Below are 14395 nucleotides of genomic sequence, written 5' to 3'. Positions count from 1 at the left end.
CCAATCATAGTCGACTATTCTTACGACTACGCCTTTACGACTGGTTTTGGTTGTGTTCCGTGCTATGCGCATGGAATGTCGATAAAAACAATTACTACAATACAATATAATATTAATATTGAATATTTTAATATTATTAAAATTTTTCACTTTTTACGAGTTCACGCTGGAGGAAAAGATTCACGAACGAGCTCCTGATTAGTAAAAAAAAAATAGCCAAGTCCGGTTTCACGTCCAGCCGCTTTCTAGGGAAATTAAATCTGCCGCGAGTCCGAGGAGGAGCCGCGCGCGCGTCGACCTCGCGAAAATCGGCGCCAAGTTTGAAAAGCGGTTCGTTTGTCCACGCTCGGCCGCGAGAGGCGTCACGCGGCTGGGGGCGGGACGGGGGCTGCTTATTAGTCACCGAGAGACGGACTCGGTCGTCGCGCACTTCGTGACGTGTCATGGCAGCGCTCGAGATGTGATACGGCGTTTGACTCGCGACGACGTTTCGCGCAATCCCACGCAGCGAGAGCGAGAGAGAGACCCCCGGGTGGTGGACGTGCGGCGGCGTACGATGCGATCGAGCGCTTTCATGTAGGAGAGTACGTATCACGGTGGAGACGCGCGAGCGGTGCGACAGACGTTTCTAGGGAGACACGGTGACTCCGACGGCGACGGCGATGAGGACGACGGCGGCGGCGGCGGCGTTCCTCTGCACGCTGTGCGCCTTCCACGGCGTCGCGGCCTTCTACCTGCCCGGCCTGGCGCCCGTGAATTACTGCAAGCAGGGCGAGACCACGCAGACCTGCAAGGTACATTATCGCTCCGGAGTCGCGATCCGCCGGTTGGTTATGGTCGACGGGACGTCGATGCGTAACGTCACAAATTGCATTCGCGCCTTCCACACGTCCCTCGTATCCTTGGGACTCTACGCATCTCTGTCCTATGCGGAAATCCGGTTGATTTTACGTATATAAATTCGCTCCTGCATATATCAGATATGCATATATACATATATACATATATGTATATACGCGTGTGTGACACGAATATCCTGACGAGTTTGGTGTTTCTTCAGCTGTGTGTATCTTGATACATGCACTGGCTGTACATTTTTATATAAATTGTGCTGCCCGTATATAATAAGTAATATGTATATTACTTTTTCTTCCGGCATAATAGTATATGTAATGCACACTGTCAAACAAGGTTACATAGTTGACATAATAACGTTTTAATTCCTAGTATTGCAGTATTGCCTGTCGGTAATTGGAACTTTGTAATTGTACCTTTCGTGTCTCTGTTTCAGTCTGATATCAAGCTGTACGTGAACCGTTTAAACACGGAGAAATATGTTATACCTTACGAATATAGTCAGTAAGTAGCATCACTTTTTTCTTTCTATTAGCGCGTTATATGCAATAAAGTAATGTACAATGTTCGTATAATTTTTTAACATTTGATGTTTAATTTCTCACTTGTTTGGCGGCGACTTTCTAATATTCTATTTCCACGATCCAGTTTCGACTTCTGCACGTCCGATGATGGGCAGTCTCCAGTTGAGAATTTGGGACAGGTTGTGTTCGGGGAACGCATACGTCCATCTCCGTACAAGGTAGACGCGAAGATCTAGGACAGTCTTTTTAAGAGCACTCGAATCCGAGAAAGGGGAAAGAGTTAAAAATACATTTTATTTGTCTTTTAGTTGGAGTTCTTGAAACCTGTCAAGTGTGCCACCGTTTGCAGAAAAGTGTATATAGGAGGCGACGAAAATTCGGAGAAGTTGCAGTTGTTGAGAAAAGGAATAGCAGTCAATTATCAACATCATTGGATAGTTGGTAATGTATCAGATGCATCGATCGAATGATTGAGGGTATCAGTGAAAAGTTCGTTTTTTTTAAGTACTTTCTATTACTGTTTAGTAATTTTCTTAGTATCTTATTGATAATATATTTCAATGCGATATTATAATTCTAATTTATGTAATTTTGTCTTTAACATACTTATTTTGATATATTAAAGAGTTTACAGAAACACAAAAGTTTGTATATAACGTAGAAATAAATTCTCAAGTTGTGTTTCTGTTTTGAAATGTATTTGTACTCTAATAATAGCAGTTAGCTCATATTTACTTCGTCGTTTCTATGACTGGCTGATTCATTAACTTTAGTTGATCCACTGGTTTATGAAGAAAGTTATACGAATAATTTATTGTTTTAAAAGTTTTTGTTCTAAATTTATTGTTTAAAAGAGTTCTAAAATACGACTTGTTAATGGCTCTGTTAATGTATTCCGCTTATCAGATAATATGCCGGTAACGTGGTGTTATCAGCTAGAGGACGAGCGACAGTATTGTAGCACTGGCTTCCCCATGGGTTGTTACTCAAAAGAATCCAGATCCCAGCTAAATACTTGTACAATACATGTAAGGACGAATTGTCGAATTGTATATTTCAAAATTCTCAAAGTATAAAATTTAATTTATCTAATGGCTGTTTCTTTATGTATACTTTCAGGGTCCATACAACAAACCGAAAACTTACTATCTGTTCAATCATGTGAATCTTACTATAACTTATCACAGCGGTGGTTCGGAGGAATGGGGATCTTCCTTTAAGGACAACGGTGGTCGTATCATATGTGAGTATTTGTGTATCAACATTTGACTTTTACCAGAGTTCAATTTCACAAATGAATTATAATGAATATTAAATTATAATTTTATAAATGGATCAATTGCAATAATTGTACAAATTTTATTTTTGACAGCTGTAAAAGTAGTGCCTCACAGTATTAAGCATGTTGGTACAGTTGATTGTGAAGGTCAAATACCATTAGAGATACCATCCGGTGAGATCCCAGCTGATCAGCCTTTCCAAGTGACGTATACGTATTCTGTAAAGTTTGTGGTAAGTCTTGGCGAATTTACAGTAACGCATGGATATTTGCATTGATAGAACTTGTTTATTTCTCATTATCGTGCTGAGATTTTATTATTATACTTGTTCCAGAAAAACAACACGATCAAATGGTCGTCCAGATGGGATTACATTTTGGAATCGATGCCGCATTCGAATATTCAGTGGTTCAGTATTCTTAATTCGCTGATAATCGTCTTGTTCCTCTCTGGCATGGTAGCTATGATAATGCTTCGCACTCTGCACAAAGACATCGCGCGATATAACCAGGTATCTATATACTCTACTCGGTCGTTATATAATTCGACAACTGCATGCAATTCTTTCTATACCATGCACTTTCTGTATATATTTTCTCGCAAGATAATTGAATAGATTCTTGAAAATATTTCTGATAATTTCACAATATTTATCAACTGATTCGCGCAATATTAAAAATAATTACAAAAATCGTTTATACCTGATGCATTCGACTATGGCGAAGCCAAGAAATTCTTTGCTTTTATTCGAAACTTTGTCTACACAGCTACTGAAAACTTTTCATAAAATTTAATAATTCTTTAAAAAGACATTGAGAAATTGCCACTAATTAATGTGTCTTGGGAATTGTATGAAGAAAATAACTCTAGTACTAACCCTATGTGTATATTTGAAAATACGTTAAATAAAATTTATTTAATCGCGCAAAAGCAAGCTTTTATAAAATAACATTTCATGAAAAGGTGAAGGTAACCAAATGTTTTCTTCACTTTTATGAGATTGTGATATCCGTTTGTCTGTGTTGCGATAACGCAGGCCTACTTCCAGATAGAATCAGGAGAAGACGCACAAGAGGAGTTTGGGTGGAAATTGGTACATGGCGACGTGTTCCGCCCTCCGCGTAAAGGGATGTTGCTTTCGGTTCTGCTAGGATCCGGTGTTCAAGTATTCTTTATGACGTTAGTTACACTAGGTAAACTGCATTCTCTTGTCAGATTTATTAGATTAAATTCAATATTAATTTATTCATGATTAATTGAAGTTAAACGTTCATAAACGCATGAATTCCTCTCCCATTTATTTCGAATGATAAATTCCAAAATACAATTTATGCTACAGCGTTCGCTTGTCTGGGTTTCCTTTCGCCTGCTAATAGAGGCGCGCTAATGACTTGTGCGATGGTGTTGTACGTTTGTCTCGGAACCACTGCGGGATACGTGGCCGCTCGCATATACAAGAGTTTCGGCGGAGAAAAATGGAAATCCAACGTGTTACTCACATCTATGCTCAGCCCCGGGTAAGACCCGGTGTGTTATTTCCCGAGATTGAGTCTCTACCGACTGTTGCGTTGAAAGCGAATTATTTTTCACGAATGTCATCATTGACGTAAATTTACTATACAAAGATTATACTTTTCAGAATCGTATTCAGTTTATTCTTCATAATGAATCTGATATTTTGGGTGAACGGGAGCTCGGCCGCAGTACCTTTCAGCACTCTAATCGCGCTCCTGGCACTGTGGTTCGGAGTGTCCGTACCATTAACGTTTATCGGCGCTTACTTCGGCTTCAAGAAAAGGGTAATTATAATTAATCTTACTTTATTATAATATGTGTAAATAATTGGAATAATACCGCAGGCTTTGGAGCATCCTGTACGGACGAATCAGATTCCTCGGCAAATTCCAGAGCAGAATTTCTACACGCAACCAATACCCGGAGTCATCATGGGTGGTGTTCTGCCATTCGGCTGCATATTTATACAGTTGTTCTTCATACTTAATTCCCTTTGGTAAGTGTAGCACGTTGATACTTTTATCAATGAACACGCTTTTACGCGTAATTTTTTCACCAGGTCAAGCCAAGTGTACTATATGTTCGGATTTCTCTTCCTGGTTTTCCTTATACTCGTCATCACGTGCTCCGAGACGACAATTCTGCTCTGCTATTTCCATCTTTGCGCCGAGGTAAATGCATATGCTCTGTAGGAAATCGTACTCGCGTATCTCTTCCGTTCATTATCGTGATATCAATTTTTTTTACAGGATTATCACTGGTGGTGGCGCAGCTTTCTTACGTCCGGTTTTACCGCTGTCTACTTGTTAATTTATTGTATACATTTCTTCGTCACGAAATTAGACATTGAAGGTGCCACCTCGACGTTCCTGTACTTCGGATATACGTTCATTATGGTTTACTTATTCTTCCTTTTGACAGGTACTTGCATGCTTCTCTCGAAATTTTTTCTAAATACTGCAATACGCTATTGACACTTAAAAAATAAAATATTAAATCTTTTTCAGGTTCCATTGGCTTCTTTGCCTGTTTTTGGTTTGTGCGCAAAATTTATAGTGTTGTGAAGGTTGATTAAATAAAACTGATAATAAGAACAGTGCTTGTATGATATATGAATGTGGTATGATGAGTGAATTGATCGCAATGAGAATGAGCGATAGTCGATATTATGTAAACCCGCGTTAAAGAAAAAGGGGGAAAAAATCTGTAACGATAATAATAAGGAAATAATAGCGCACTTCTTCGCGTCGTTATTGTTGAAATACATCGTTGCAAATATCGTCATAATAAATAGTTTATTTTATTAACGCGAAAGGTTTACAGTTTTCGGAAAGTGGACGTCGATATCGTTATCGACAATCTGACATTCTTTGAGAAATATTTTTTCTAACGAACGTCTAACAGCGTGCATGTTAATGACGTATATTTTAGATTTCTGCGAAAATCTGTATAAGCATCTTGTTTTATCTTTGTCTTTGCTTTCAAAATTCTAGATTTGTGCAGCAAGAATGTTTTACGGTGTGCAGCCACGTCACGTCTCAGTTTCATCGTTTAAGATTAAATCCTCAATGTATCGCACATGAAATCGATTCTGGTCTGATTACCCGTAGTTTATTCGTTCGTTCATTATTGCGAGAAATTTGTAATAAAAAGTAACGTGCGCGCGCGTGCATAACGATGTAAAGGTGCATTCGATTTTGAAAACGCACGTGTCATCGTGTTTTTCAAATTATAAATTAAATATATAAATAATAAAAATGTACAAATTGAAAACTAACTTTATTATTACATTTTACGTCTCTTCTTTTTCTACCAAATAACAGCGTAATCGTAATCGTGGCATGTCTAACAGTCATATGCACCCATCCTGTACTCTCATTTTGTAAATTAAATTACCTACACAATGTTAGCGTTGTTATTATTGATACGAATAAAATTATCAAATAAGTTTATATGCGTACTTGCAATAAATTTGAACGATCGTATACTATTTCGCGGTTTTTCGATATTTTGTTGATAATTTATTAAACGCTACAATTGTACAGCAAATTAGATAATGGCAATAACATAGGCGATTATTTATTTTAAGCATAAATGTATTTACTTATCCATGCTCTCAATATTTTATCTTTAGCGAATAACAAATTCTCCAATAGATGTATTGTAAAAAAAAAGAGTAAGCGGTAAATGTACCTCAGTATACGCTAACACAATGCGTGTTTTCTTCATTTTTAGGATTTATTAATAATTTTACATGTCACACCACGAAATGTTGGTTATATTTACAGACATGTCTTTCAGCTTGCGCTAGTCTATATTACGGTTAAACACTGGCGCGACCCTTCCAGGTAGCCGTTGTCGAAGTCGAATGGCAATTGTTGAGTCCGAGGCAATCAAAGCAGACCATGAAGAAGATTTAACGCAGAGACGAAGTTCGTCTTTCATCCACCAATGTCTTCATAATCCGAAAAATACTGCTTTCATAACAATACTCCTCTGCGTTTCAGGCGACAGTGTTTTCCCTCCAGACTGCATCATGTAACTTCATTTCTCCAATTCGAAACGTGTTTGTGTCAGAGTTCGACTCGTAAAAAAAAAACCAAGAGAAAAGAGCGAAGGAACGAACGATATTTTCTTGAACGCCAAGTCTATTCCACACTCAGCAATGTGTCTCGTCTATTTTCTTCAAAGAGATTCCCACGTTGTAAAATGATTCCGTGCGGCAGCTGCGAGCGTGCGAGTCTCTCACGGGTTGTTTCGAACATGACATAGAGAGTAAATTGGTATTATTTGCCATGAACAGTCGACGCAAATACACAGTACCACTATACCGCGTCTGATCTACAGTTATTGGCTCTCTGTGGGATAGATAAACGTTGACCTGTAAGAAGTACGGTTTAATTCTGATGTAAGAGGAAAGGAAATAAGGAGTCGAAAGGGCATTTGATAGTAGTGCATTTGAATGTCATCTGAAATTAAACTGACAGGAAGTAGAGAGATTAAAGAGATAATACAGAAGGAAATGCCCCCAAAAAAACAGATCAAAATATGAATACATGTTGAGACGTTAATTTTCAAATGTTTTTGAACGGTTACAGAAGAAAGAAAAAAAATCTCTGATAAACAATATGTATCAATAACAAGAAATCTGAAATTAAAAACTTGATTTGGGTGGAATGAGTCAATTTGAACAAATTTAGGATAAATCAGGTCAGAGGAAAGGTACATTTAACGTGTCGTCGACGATATACACCGATCTCTATTTTCTTGGGCTACGTCGACGTCGACCATCCCTGTTTCTGTCAGCGCGTCTCATCTCTTCTAATCTACGCGCATGTTCCGCCATATGTTGCCGTCGCATCTCCTCCTTCACGACTATCTGCAATGTTTCCATATAAAAAGGTATATTGTTCACTTATTCGTTCGACAAAATGAAGACAACAAAGTTGTAAAAAAAATCATATTAACACTTTCTCTTTCCATTCTTCTAAATATTTCAACATGTTGAAACGCTAAGGTGTGACTGCCTAAATTTCATCTACCTGTTCATTTGTAAGCGGCAACCAGTATATGCAAGGTGTCGCCTTCGTCTTCCTAAAGAGATCATCCAGAAGCTTGGCTGGAGGTGGGTCATCCTCCTTCTTCTTAAATTTGCGAGCCGGTGCCGACAGATGCGCGTCCAACGTTGGGCTACGACTCCTAACTCGCCGCTTCTTATCGTGTTCCTTCTTCTCACGTTCCTTCTCTCTGATGTGTTGCTGGCCGTCCTCCTTGCCTAAATCCCACTCTCTCACCACGGTCACCTAATACGCGCAGATCTCATCAAATTGACCGAAAACACTCGAAACAAATCCGCAAATCCTTACCTTAGTCGTATTAGTCTTCTCGTCGCGACTCCAGTCTTGCTGCCACGAATCCGATGAGAGCGGCTCGGCTTTGCGAGCAACCGGTTGTTCCTTGGACGATTCCCGGGCGGTCTCCATATCTTCCTTTGTAGCATATTCCACGTGAAGTTTCTTTGGATTGGACATAGGCCACGAGATTCCGTGAAGCGCCTGCCTCGTCTCAAAGGCCTGATCCTCGTTTGAATACTGCAATATCAAGTTAATCGTGAAAAATTTGACCCAAGATTCATCATAATATTCTGTATTTATAATCGTACTTCGACAATGCACTTAGATTTTATTCGATCCATCCAGAAACCGTTCTCCACAATGGTGCCGGTGCGCGAAAGAAGCTCTTTGATCTGATTTAGTGTGAATGGGCGAACTAGATTCTTGATCAAGAGAATATTGGTAGGTTTAGACGCTGGCGGACTTGGTGACTTTAAGTGCGGTGTCTCCTTGACGATTGATATCTTTCGCCTCGCCGCTAAAAATAATAGAAATGATAGATAGAGGAAATTATAATGATTAAATTTACAGGCGTTATCCAATTGTAAATACACGTACCAATGTGATTATCTACTTTTCCATTGCCCTTTTTGGCAGCGCCATTTTTCTGCAAATTTTCGTCTATCGCCTTATCGTTGGTAACGTCGCTCGAGTTGTGCCGTTTATCGCTACTTCTATGCCGATCTCTGTCCTCGTCGTCGTCTTTGGAGAGACGAACTTCATTGATGGATAACGGCTTCGCACCCGGCACCAAAGCCTATCACGTTATTATCGTTAGTAAATTTTGACAGTGAAGAATCGAAAGTAATGTATGTAAATGGAGCAAAACCTTGAGCGAATCAGTCGAAATGGAAAACGATGGCGCGGTATCCGTGGAAAGCGCGGTGCCCCATCGACGTTTCCTCGGCACACATTTCGGCTCCTGTTCGCTGCCGTTTTCCTGAAACGCACATTATTCGAATATATGTATAATGCCAAATATTATCCTTCTAAGTCCGGCAAAATATTATAAATTGTCGTACCTTATTTTGACTATTGGACTCGTTCTCGTTGCTTGCATCAGCATCGTCTCTTTTCACTTCATTCTTATCGGACAATATCCTTGTTGAGCTGAAAATAGAGACAAGAAATTGACGTAATGAAATTATAACTCAATTTTCTTAAATACTGATATTTTGATTCATTCGGATATAAAATCTGAGGTATAAAAACTGACTCATTCTGAAAATATAACGGCACCGTTGGAAACCTTCATTAGTATCTATCATATTTGATTTCTCTTAGAAATAAAACTTTCCTGTCGAGAAAAGATACTTATTGCTCAAGAATATTTGTGCTTACAATGATCTTTTTAAGTTGACTTTAACGGGCTTGTGAGCGACCACCTGAGTGCTAGCCGGTGTAGACTGTTCCAATTTTTCAATAACATTTTCTTCCGATTGAACTTCCACAGTGTCACTATGCTCCATCTTTTCACTATGCTGTACCTTTTCTACATTATTTGAATGAGAATTTGTTCTTTCCGGCGACACCGATCGTTCTTTATCATTCTCTTGCGCAGATTCCGTACTCGGTTTCTCCTCCTCCTCCTCTTCCTCCTCCTCCTCCTCCTTCGCAGAGGGTTCAGAAACCTTTCTGTCAATAGGTTCGTCCTCGGAATCAGGTGTCTCCGAATTGGACGAATCTCCGTACTTATTTCGATGCTTTCTGCGAGTCATGCGTGGTGATGTTCGATCGCTACTAGTTCTACTTCTTTTGCGCGATTCGTCGTTCGAATCGGACGACGAGTCCACCGGACGATGCGTTTTCTCTTTATCCTCCTCCTCCTCATCATCATCCTCCTCCTCCTCCTGCAGCTGCAGCTGCTGCTGCTGCGGCTGCTGCTGCTGCTGCGGCTGCGGCTGCTGCTGCTGCTGCTGCTGCTCCTCCTCCTCATCTTCGCTACTTGTATTTCTACGAACATTTTCCACGCTAGTCTCTTTGATAAATATCTCCGCTGGCTTTTCATCGATGTCTTCTACAGGGTTTTCTTCCGTAACGATGGCGGCGACGGCGGCGGCGGTTTCCTCACCGTTCGCGCTAGGAGTCGGCGCGGTTGTCGTGCTACCCGGCTTACCAGGTTCGTTATCAACGATTTGGGCAGCGCAATTTGCCTCATTTGATTCACCATGCTGATCTATGTTTGGTTTATCGTCAGACAACAAGTTGGCTGAAGTGGTTTCAGGCAGGATCTCCTTGCTATCACTTACCTCTTCGTTGGAGTCCTGACCTGGGTATGAAGAGGAGGGATCGTTCGGCTGTTCAACGCTACTGAGCGTTCTTGTACAAGAAACCAGTTGCTCGTCCGCCGAGTCAGCCTCCTCTGCAACGCCCTCACCACCTTCTTGCCACTTGCTACTTGACTTGACACTCTTCCTACCCGACGGTGGTGTGTCTGATGACGGTTCTGACGTGTTGCGCTGCCGACATAGTTTCAACTTCTGTATCTCGCCAGGCGACGCATCCGCTCTCGCCACTTTCCACACCGAGCCGCCGTTGTCCTCCTCGCGTTCGGGCGAGTGCACCTTTATGTCTATGTCACTGGAGGAGACCTTCTCCTCGTTCCCTGTCTGCTGCTGCTCCTTGCTCTGCAGGCGCGTCTGCACGCTCGCCTCCGGCTCGACCTCCATGACCTGGCCGGTGGGCTTGGCCGCATCCTCGACGATAGTGACGTCCTGCTCGGACGAGGTAGAAGGCGATCTCCTGCTGCGCCTACGCGTCGACTTCCTCGTCGGTTTCTCAACTTTCTTCTCTGGAGATCCCTTTGCTTTGTTCCTCTCGCTCTTGCGTCTCATACCTGTCAAACGACAAGACTGTTATTGTATAATGTAACTAATCTGATACAGATAATACAATTGAGCTTCGACAGGTATGAGAAACCTGCAATCGTACGTGTTTAATTGACAAGTTTGGTGGAAGAACTTGAGTTGCTTTTTCATATACTATAAAAGCTTGGCAATCCTATTCTACAAATCGATATCTATAAAATCTTACGGCTTGGTCAATAAATTTGCAATCTTAAAACGTTGAACGTAAAAACTTTTACACGAGTCCACTTAAGTCGATCTTCCACCAAACTTTTGCAACTTATGCAGTTACCTATTAGTCGCACAGCACGATAAACTATACGTTCGCGAATATCGCACCGACGTTCCCGCACACGTACTCTACCAATATAGCTTACGTTATTACTAGATCGCGGGGCGTCTATTCATATAATCAATATAGATCTCGTTATTTCTTATCGTGGGTTAAATATAGAACGTCGTAACACACGCTAGGTCGAAGGTTTAGCGTTTTCTCATCAGTCAAAGCGTCAAACATCCACACGTATACACACACACACGCGCGCGCGTGCGCGCAAACGCGACATTGCACACATTGCACGCGTACACACACACACACACACATATACACACAGCCTCCATATTTATTTCGCGCGACGCGATCCAACGCCCCGAGAAATACGATCGAGTCGTCGGATCGAGGACCATCGCGGGTCGCGTCGAATATCCGCGGGTCGGTTACTCACTCGCGTGTCCGCGGTCGATCGTCGCCGAGGCCGAGGTACCTCCTCCCCCCCCCCCGCTCCCGCCCCCCCCAGCCCCCTCGCGAACTCGCCGATCGATTTAATACACTCTCCGGTTTGCGGTTATCAGCGCGAATTCGCGCGCGGATCACTCTCGGCGGCGGCGACGGCGGCGTCGAGGAGTACTCACTCGACTATGCTGCGTCCGTGGGTTCGATTAAACGCTCCGCTTCCGCCGACCGTCTCGGTCAACACATAAATGACGCACTCTCGACGAATAAACGGCGGTCCCGACGACGCGCTCCTTCGACAAATCCCCCTCGATCGTTCGTGCGGGAGCCACCGTACGACCGCTCGAGGCGCTCGAACGACCATGAAATACGAGCTCGTCGCGGACGCGTGAGATGGCCGGACTCGACTGGAGATCACGGTGTAAAGATACAAGGTGAAGCAATCCGGTGGACGCGCAGTGTCAACCAACCAGAAGTGGCCCCCAATTACCGAATTGACCAATCAGAATTTTGCCCCATCCTTGAAACTGCGAATCATCGCGCGGTTGAATGCAGGAAGAACCAATGAGCAATTTGCCCCCAAAAATTGGTTACATGCGCGATGTTTCACCTTGTATCTTTATACCATTTCAAAAGGCCGTTTTGCGCGCCTCTGCGCCCATTTTTAAGCGGAGAGCACACACTTTTGTTAAGTGCATAAACATATGCATAACGAATTTGATTGGTCCATTTCCTTATGCATTTGCTTATAGACCAATCAAATTCTTTATGTATATGCTTCTGCACTTATGCTAAAGTGTGTGTTCCCCGCTTTACTTTTGGAACTATTTTGCTATGCATCTTCTGACACCGCCGATAATGGCCGCGTTCAGCAGACACTGTTGAGTGAGCGCTCGGTATGATTGGTTAATACTTTTAGATCCAGCCAATCATATTAAGAAATCATTGTGCGCTCACTTAAAGGTGCCTTTTCATACGCAGCATGCAGCAGCAGCAAATTAGTCACGTGATCCAAATTCACTACAGCATATTTGCTGCTCACGAAAAAGGAATAGCTGCAGCAGCACTGGCCGGCTAGATCGCGTGTCTGCTGCTTTGCTGTTCGTTCAATTGAACTTCACAGCGATGAAGCAAAATATGGTGAAATTTATTTTGCAGCATCTAGTAACAATTCTTCAACCAATAGCAGCGAGTTGCTGCGGCAGTATGCTGCGCATGAAATGGTACCTTTACAGTTGTGCTTGCTGAACGCAGCCAATGATTTCTTAATATGATTGACTGGATCTAAAAGTATTAACCAATCATACCGAGCGCTCACTCAACATTATGCGTGGTCTACAATGCGAGTCGCAGAGTCGTAGTCGTAAGAATAATCGACTGCGATTGGTCAATTTCGTCAGGCACATAAGAATTGACCAATCATAGTCGACTATTCTTACGACTACGACTTTACGATTTCTATGTAGACGAGACTTAAGCCTCCGCTACAATGATTCTCGGTTCTGTCTACAATGGTCGTAGTCGTAGTCGCTCGATAACCCCTGGTCCACAATCTTGCTTTAATTAAGCTGTAAGCTTCAAGCCGTAAGAAATCAACCAACCACAGATGAGAATGAGAGGAATAAATGCCTGTGATTGGTTAATGTCTTACGGCTTGAAGCTTACAGCTTACTTAAAGCAAGATTGTGGACCAGGGGTAAGAATTGACCAATCGCAGTCGATTATTCTTACGACTACGACCATTGGCCGCGTTCAGCAGACACAACTGTTGAGTGAGCGCTCAGTATGATTGGCTAATACTTTTAGATCCAGCCAATCATGTTAAGAAATCAATGGCCGCGTTCAGCAGACGCAACTGTTGAGTGAGCGCTCATTAGGATTGGTTAATACTTTTAGAACCAGCCAATCATATTAAGAAATCACTGAGCGCTCACTCAACAGTTGTGTCTGCTGAACGCGACCATTGAGCGCTCGTTCAACAGTTGTGTCCAGGAGGCTTTAACGCATTGGGTGCGTTCTTTTAGGCATCGGATACAGCAGTTTTTGCAGTAATTCATTCTTTTAGCCCGACTGCGCAGTCGACTGCAACGCAGATTTCCGTCAGCCGGCAGATCCGATGCGCAGCGGTTGCCAAATCCGATGCCTAAAAGAACGCACCCATTCAGTGTACAGATTCGAGACATCTTATTAGTTCTGCCAAATTTTGTCGAAACCAATGAAATTGCCTGTGTCCAGCAGAAGTTTGCGCTTGCTAAGCGCTTTGCGTTCATTGGATTATACTTTCAGATCTGTGCTGAAATAGAGCTATTCTTCTAGATCTATCCAATCAGCATAAAGCGCTTATTCTTAGCTAAAGCCCGCTGCAGACGATGCTATTTTTCCTGCTGGATTGCTTGCGATTTAGTAAATTACTATCATTGCACCACTCAGCATTCAGGATTCCTAGTAATTTACTAAATTGCAAGCAATCCAGCAGGAAAAATAGCATCGTCTGCAGCGGGCTTAACTTCGGCAGAACACAGCCATTAATGAAATCGCGAAGGCGAGTACGCTATTGGTTGATATTTCCCAATATGGCGTCGTTTTGAAAGCGTTCGTGATTGGTCATGCGCGGTAGCACACCTTTCTTCTTACATCATGGAGTGGACCTGCTAGTTATACTATGGTCAGTGGTGGTAATGGCGGCAATAGTGGCGGCAGGGGTACTGCGGCGCGGTGGTGCGGTGGAGGCGGCGATGGCGGCGATGGC

General features: G+C 42.4%; 2 protein-coding genes across 5 annotated transcripts; one reads left to right on the top strand and one right to left on the bottom strand.

Annotated features, from left to right (window-relative positions):
• The first annotated feature begins 407 nt into the window (after positions 1-407).
• On the top strand, positions 408-5940 carry LOC105568297 (transmembrane 9 superfamily member 2). 2 transcript variants are annotated; one of them, XM_012023845.1, is made up of 15 exons: positions 408-794; positions 1292-1359; positions 1504-1597; positions 1688-1820; positions 2286-2407; positions 2499-2622; positions 2752-2891; positions 2994-3170; positions 3708-3852; positions 3999-4176; positions 4299-4458; positions 4519-4670; positions 4734-4845; positions 4924-5095; positions 5182-5940. In XM_012023845.1, the coding sequence occupies exons 1-15, from the start codon at positions 663-665 to the stop codon at positions 5247-5249; spliced, it is 1977 nt and encodes a 658-aa protein (XP_011879235.1). In that variant the 5' UTR covers positions 408-662; the 3' UTR covers positions 5250-5940. The 2 variants fall into 2 exon arrangements, with proteins under 2 accessions (XP_011879235.1, XP_011879234.1); XM_012023844.1 differs by having other exon boundaries at positions 3696-3852.
• Positions 5941-6172: 232 nt separating this feature from the next.
• LOC105568296 (apoptotic chromatin condensation inducer in the nucleus) lies at positions 6173-12005 on the bottom strand. 3 transcript variants are annotated; one of them, XM_012023843.1, is made up of 10 exons: positions 11826-12005; positions 9409-10903; positions 9090-9177; positions 8897-9007; positions 8626-8824; positions 8337-8545; positions 8041-8265; positions 7717-7977; positions 7401-7553; positions 6173-7032 (listed from the first exon to the last, which is right to left on the bottom strand). In XM_012023843.1, the coding sequence occupies exons 2-9, from the start codon at positions 10899-10901 to the stop codon at positions 7434-7436; spliced, it is 2706 nt and encodes a 901-aa protein (XP_011879233.1). In that variant the 5' UTR covers positions 10902-10903; positions 11826-12005; the 3' UTR covers positions 6173-7032; positions 7401-7433. The 3 variants fall into 3 exon arrangements, with proteins under 3 accessions (XP_011879233.1, XP_011879231.1, XP_011879232.1); XM_012023841.1 differs by having other exon boundaries at positions 6173-7553; positions 11826-12004; XM_012023842.1 differs by lacking the exon at positions 11826-12005 and adding an exon at positions 11206-11397 and having other exon boundaries at positions 6173-7553.
• Between the last annotated feature and the right edge of the window lie 2390 nt (positions 12006-14395).

The sequence above is a fragment of the Vollenhovia emeryi genome, unplaced genomic scaffold (genome assembly GCF_000949405.1).
Source record: "Vollenhovia emeryi isolate VEMERY1.0 unplaced genomic scaffold, V.emery_V1.0 DF939130.1, whole genome shotgun sequence".
In the NCBI taxonomy this organism is placed as follows: Eukaryota; Metazoa; Arthropoda; class Insecta; order Hymenoptera; family Formicidae; genus Vollenhovia; species Vollenhovia emeryi.
This window is presented reverse-complemented; position numbering and strand designations above follow the sequence as displayed.

Excerpts from the sequence above, each read along its gene's own strand:
- LOC105568297 (XM_012023844.1), top strand. The coding sequence starts at position 663 with ATGAGGACGACGGCGGCGGCGGCGGCGTTCCTCTGCACGCTGTGCGCC. Across the intron at positions 1,360-1,503 it reads ATACCTTACGAATATAGTCA|TTTCGACTTCTGCACGTCCG; the intron begins GTAAGTAGCATC and ends TCCACGATCCAG. Across the intron at positions 3,853-3,998 it reads TATGACGTTAGTTACACTAG|CGTTCGCTTGTCTGGGTTTC; the intron begins GTAAACTGCATT and ends TTTATGCTACAG.
- LOC105568296 (XM_012023843.1), bottom strand. The coding sequence starts at position 10,901 with ATGAGACGCAAGAGCGAGAGGAACAAAGCAAAGGGATCTCCAGAGAAG. Across the intron at positions 8,266-8,336 it reads AATCTAAGTGCATTGTCGAA|TATTCAAACGAGGATCAGGC; the intron begins GTACGATTATAA and ends TTGATATTGCAG. Across the intron at positions 7,978-8,040 it reads AGAAGACTAATACGACTAAG|GTGACCGTGGTGAGAGAGTG; the intron begins GTAAGGATTTGC and ends TGCGCGTATTAG.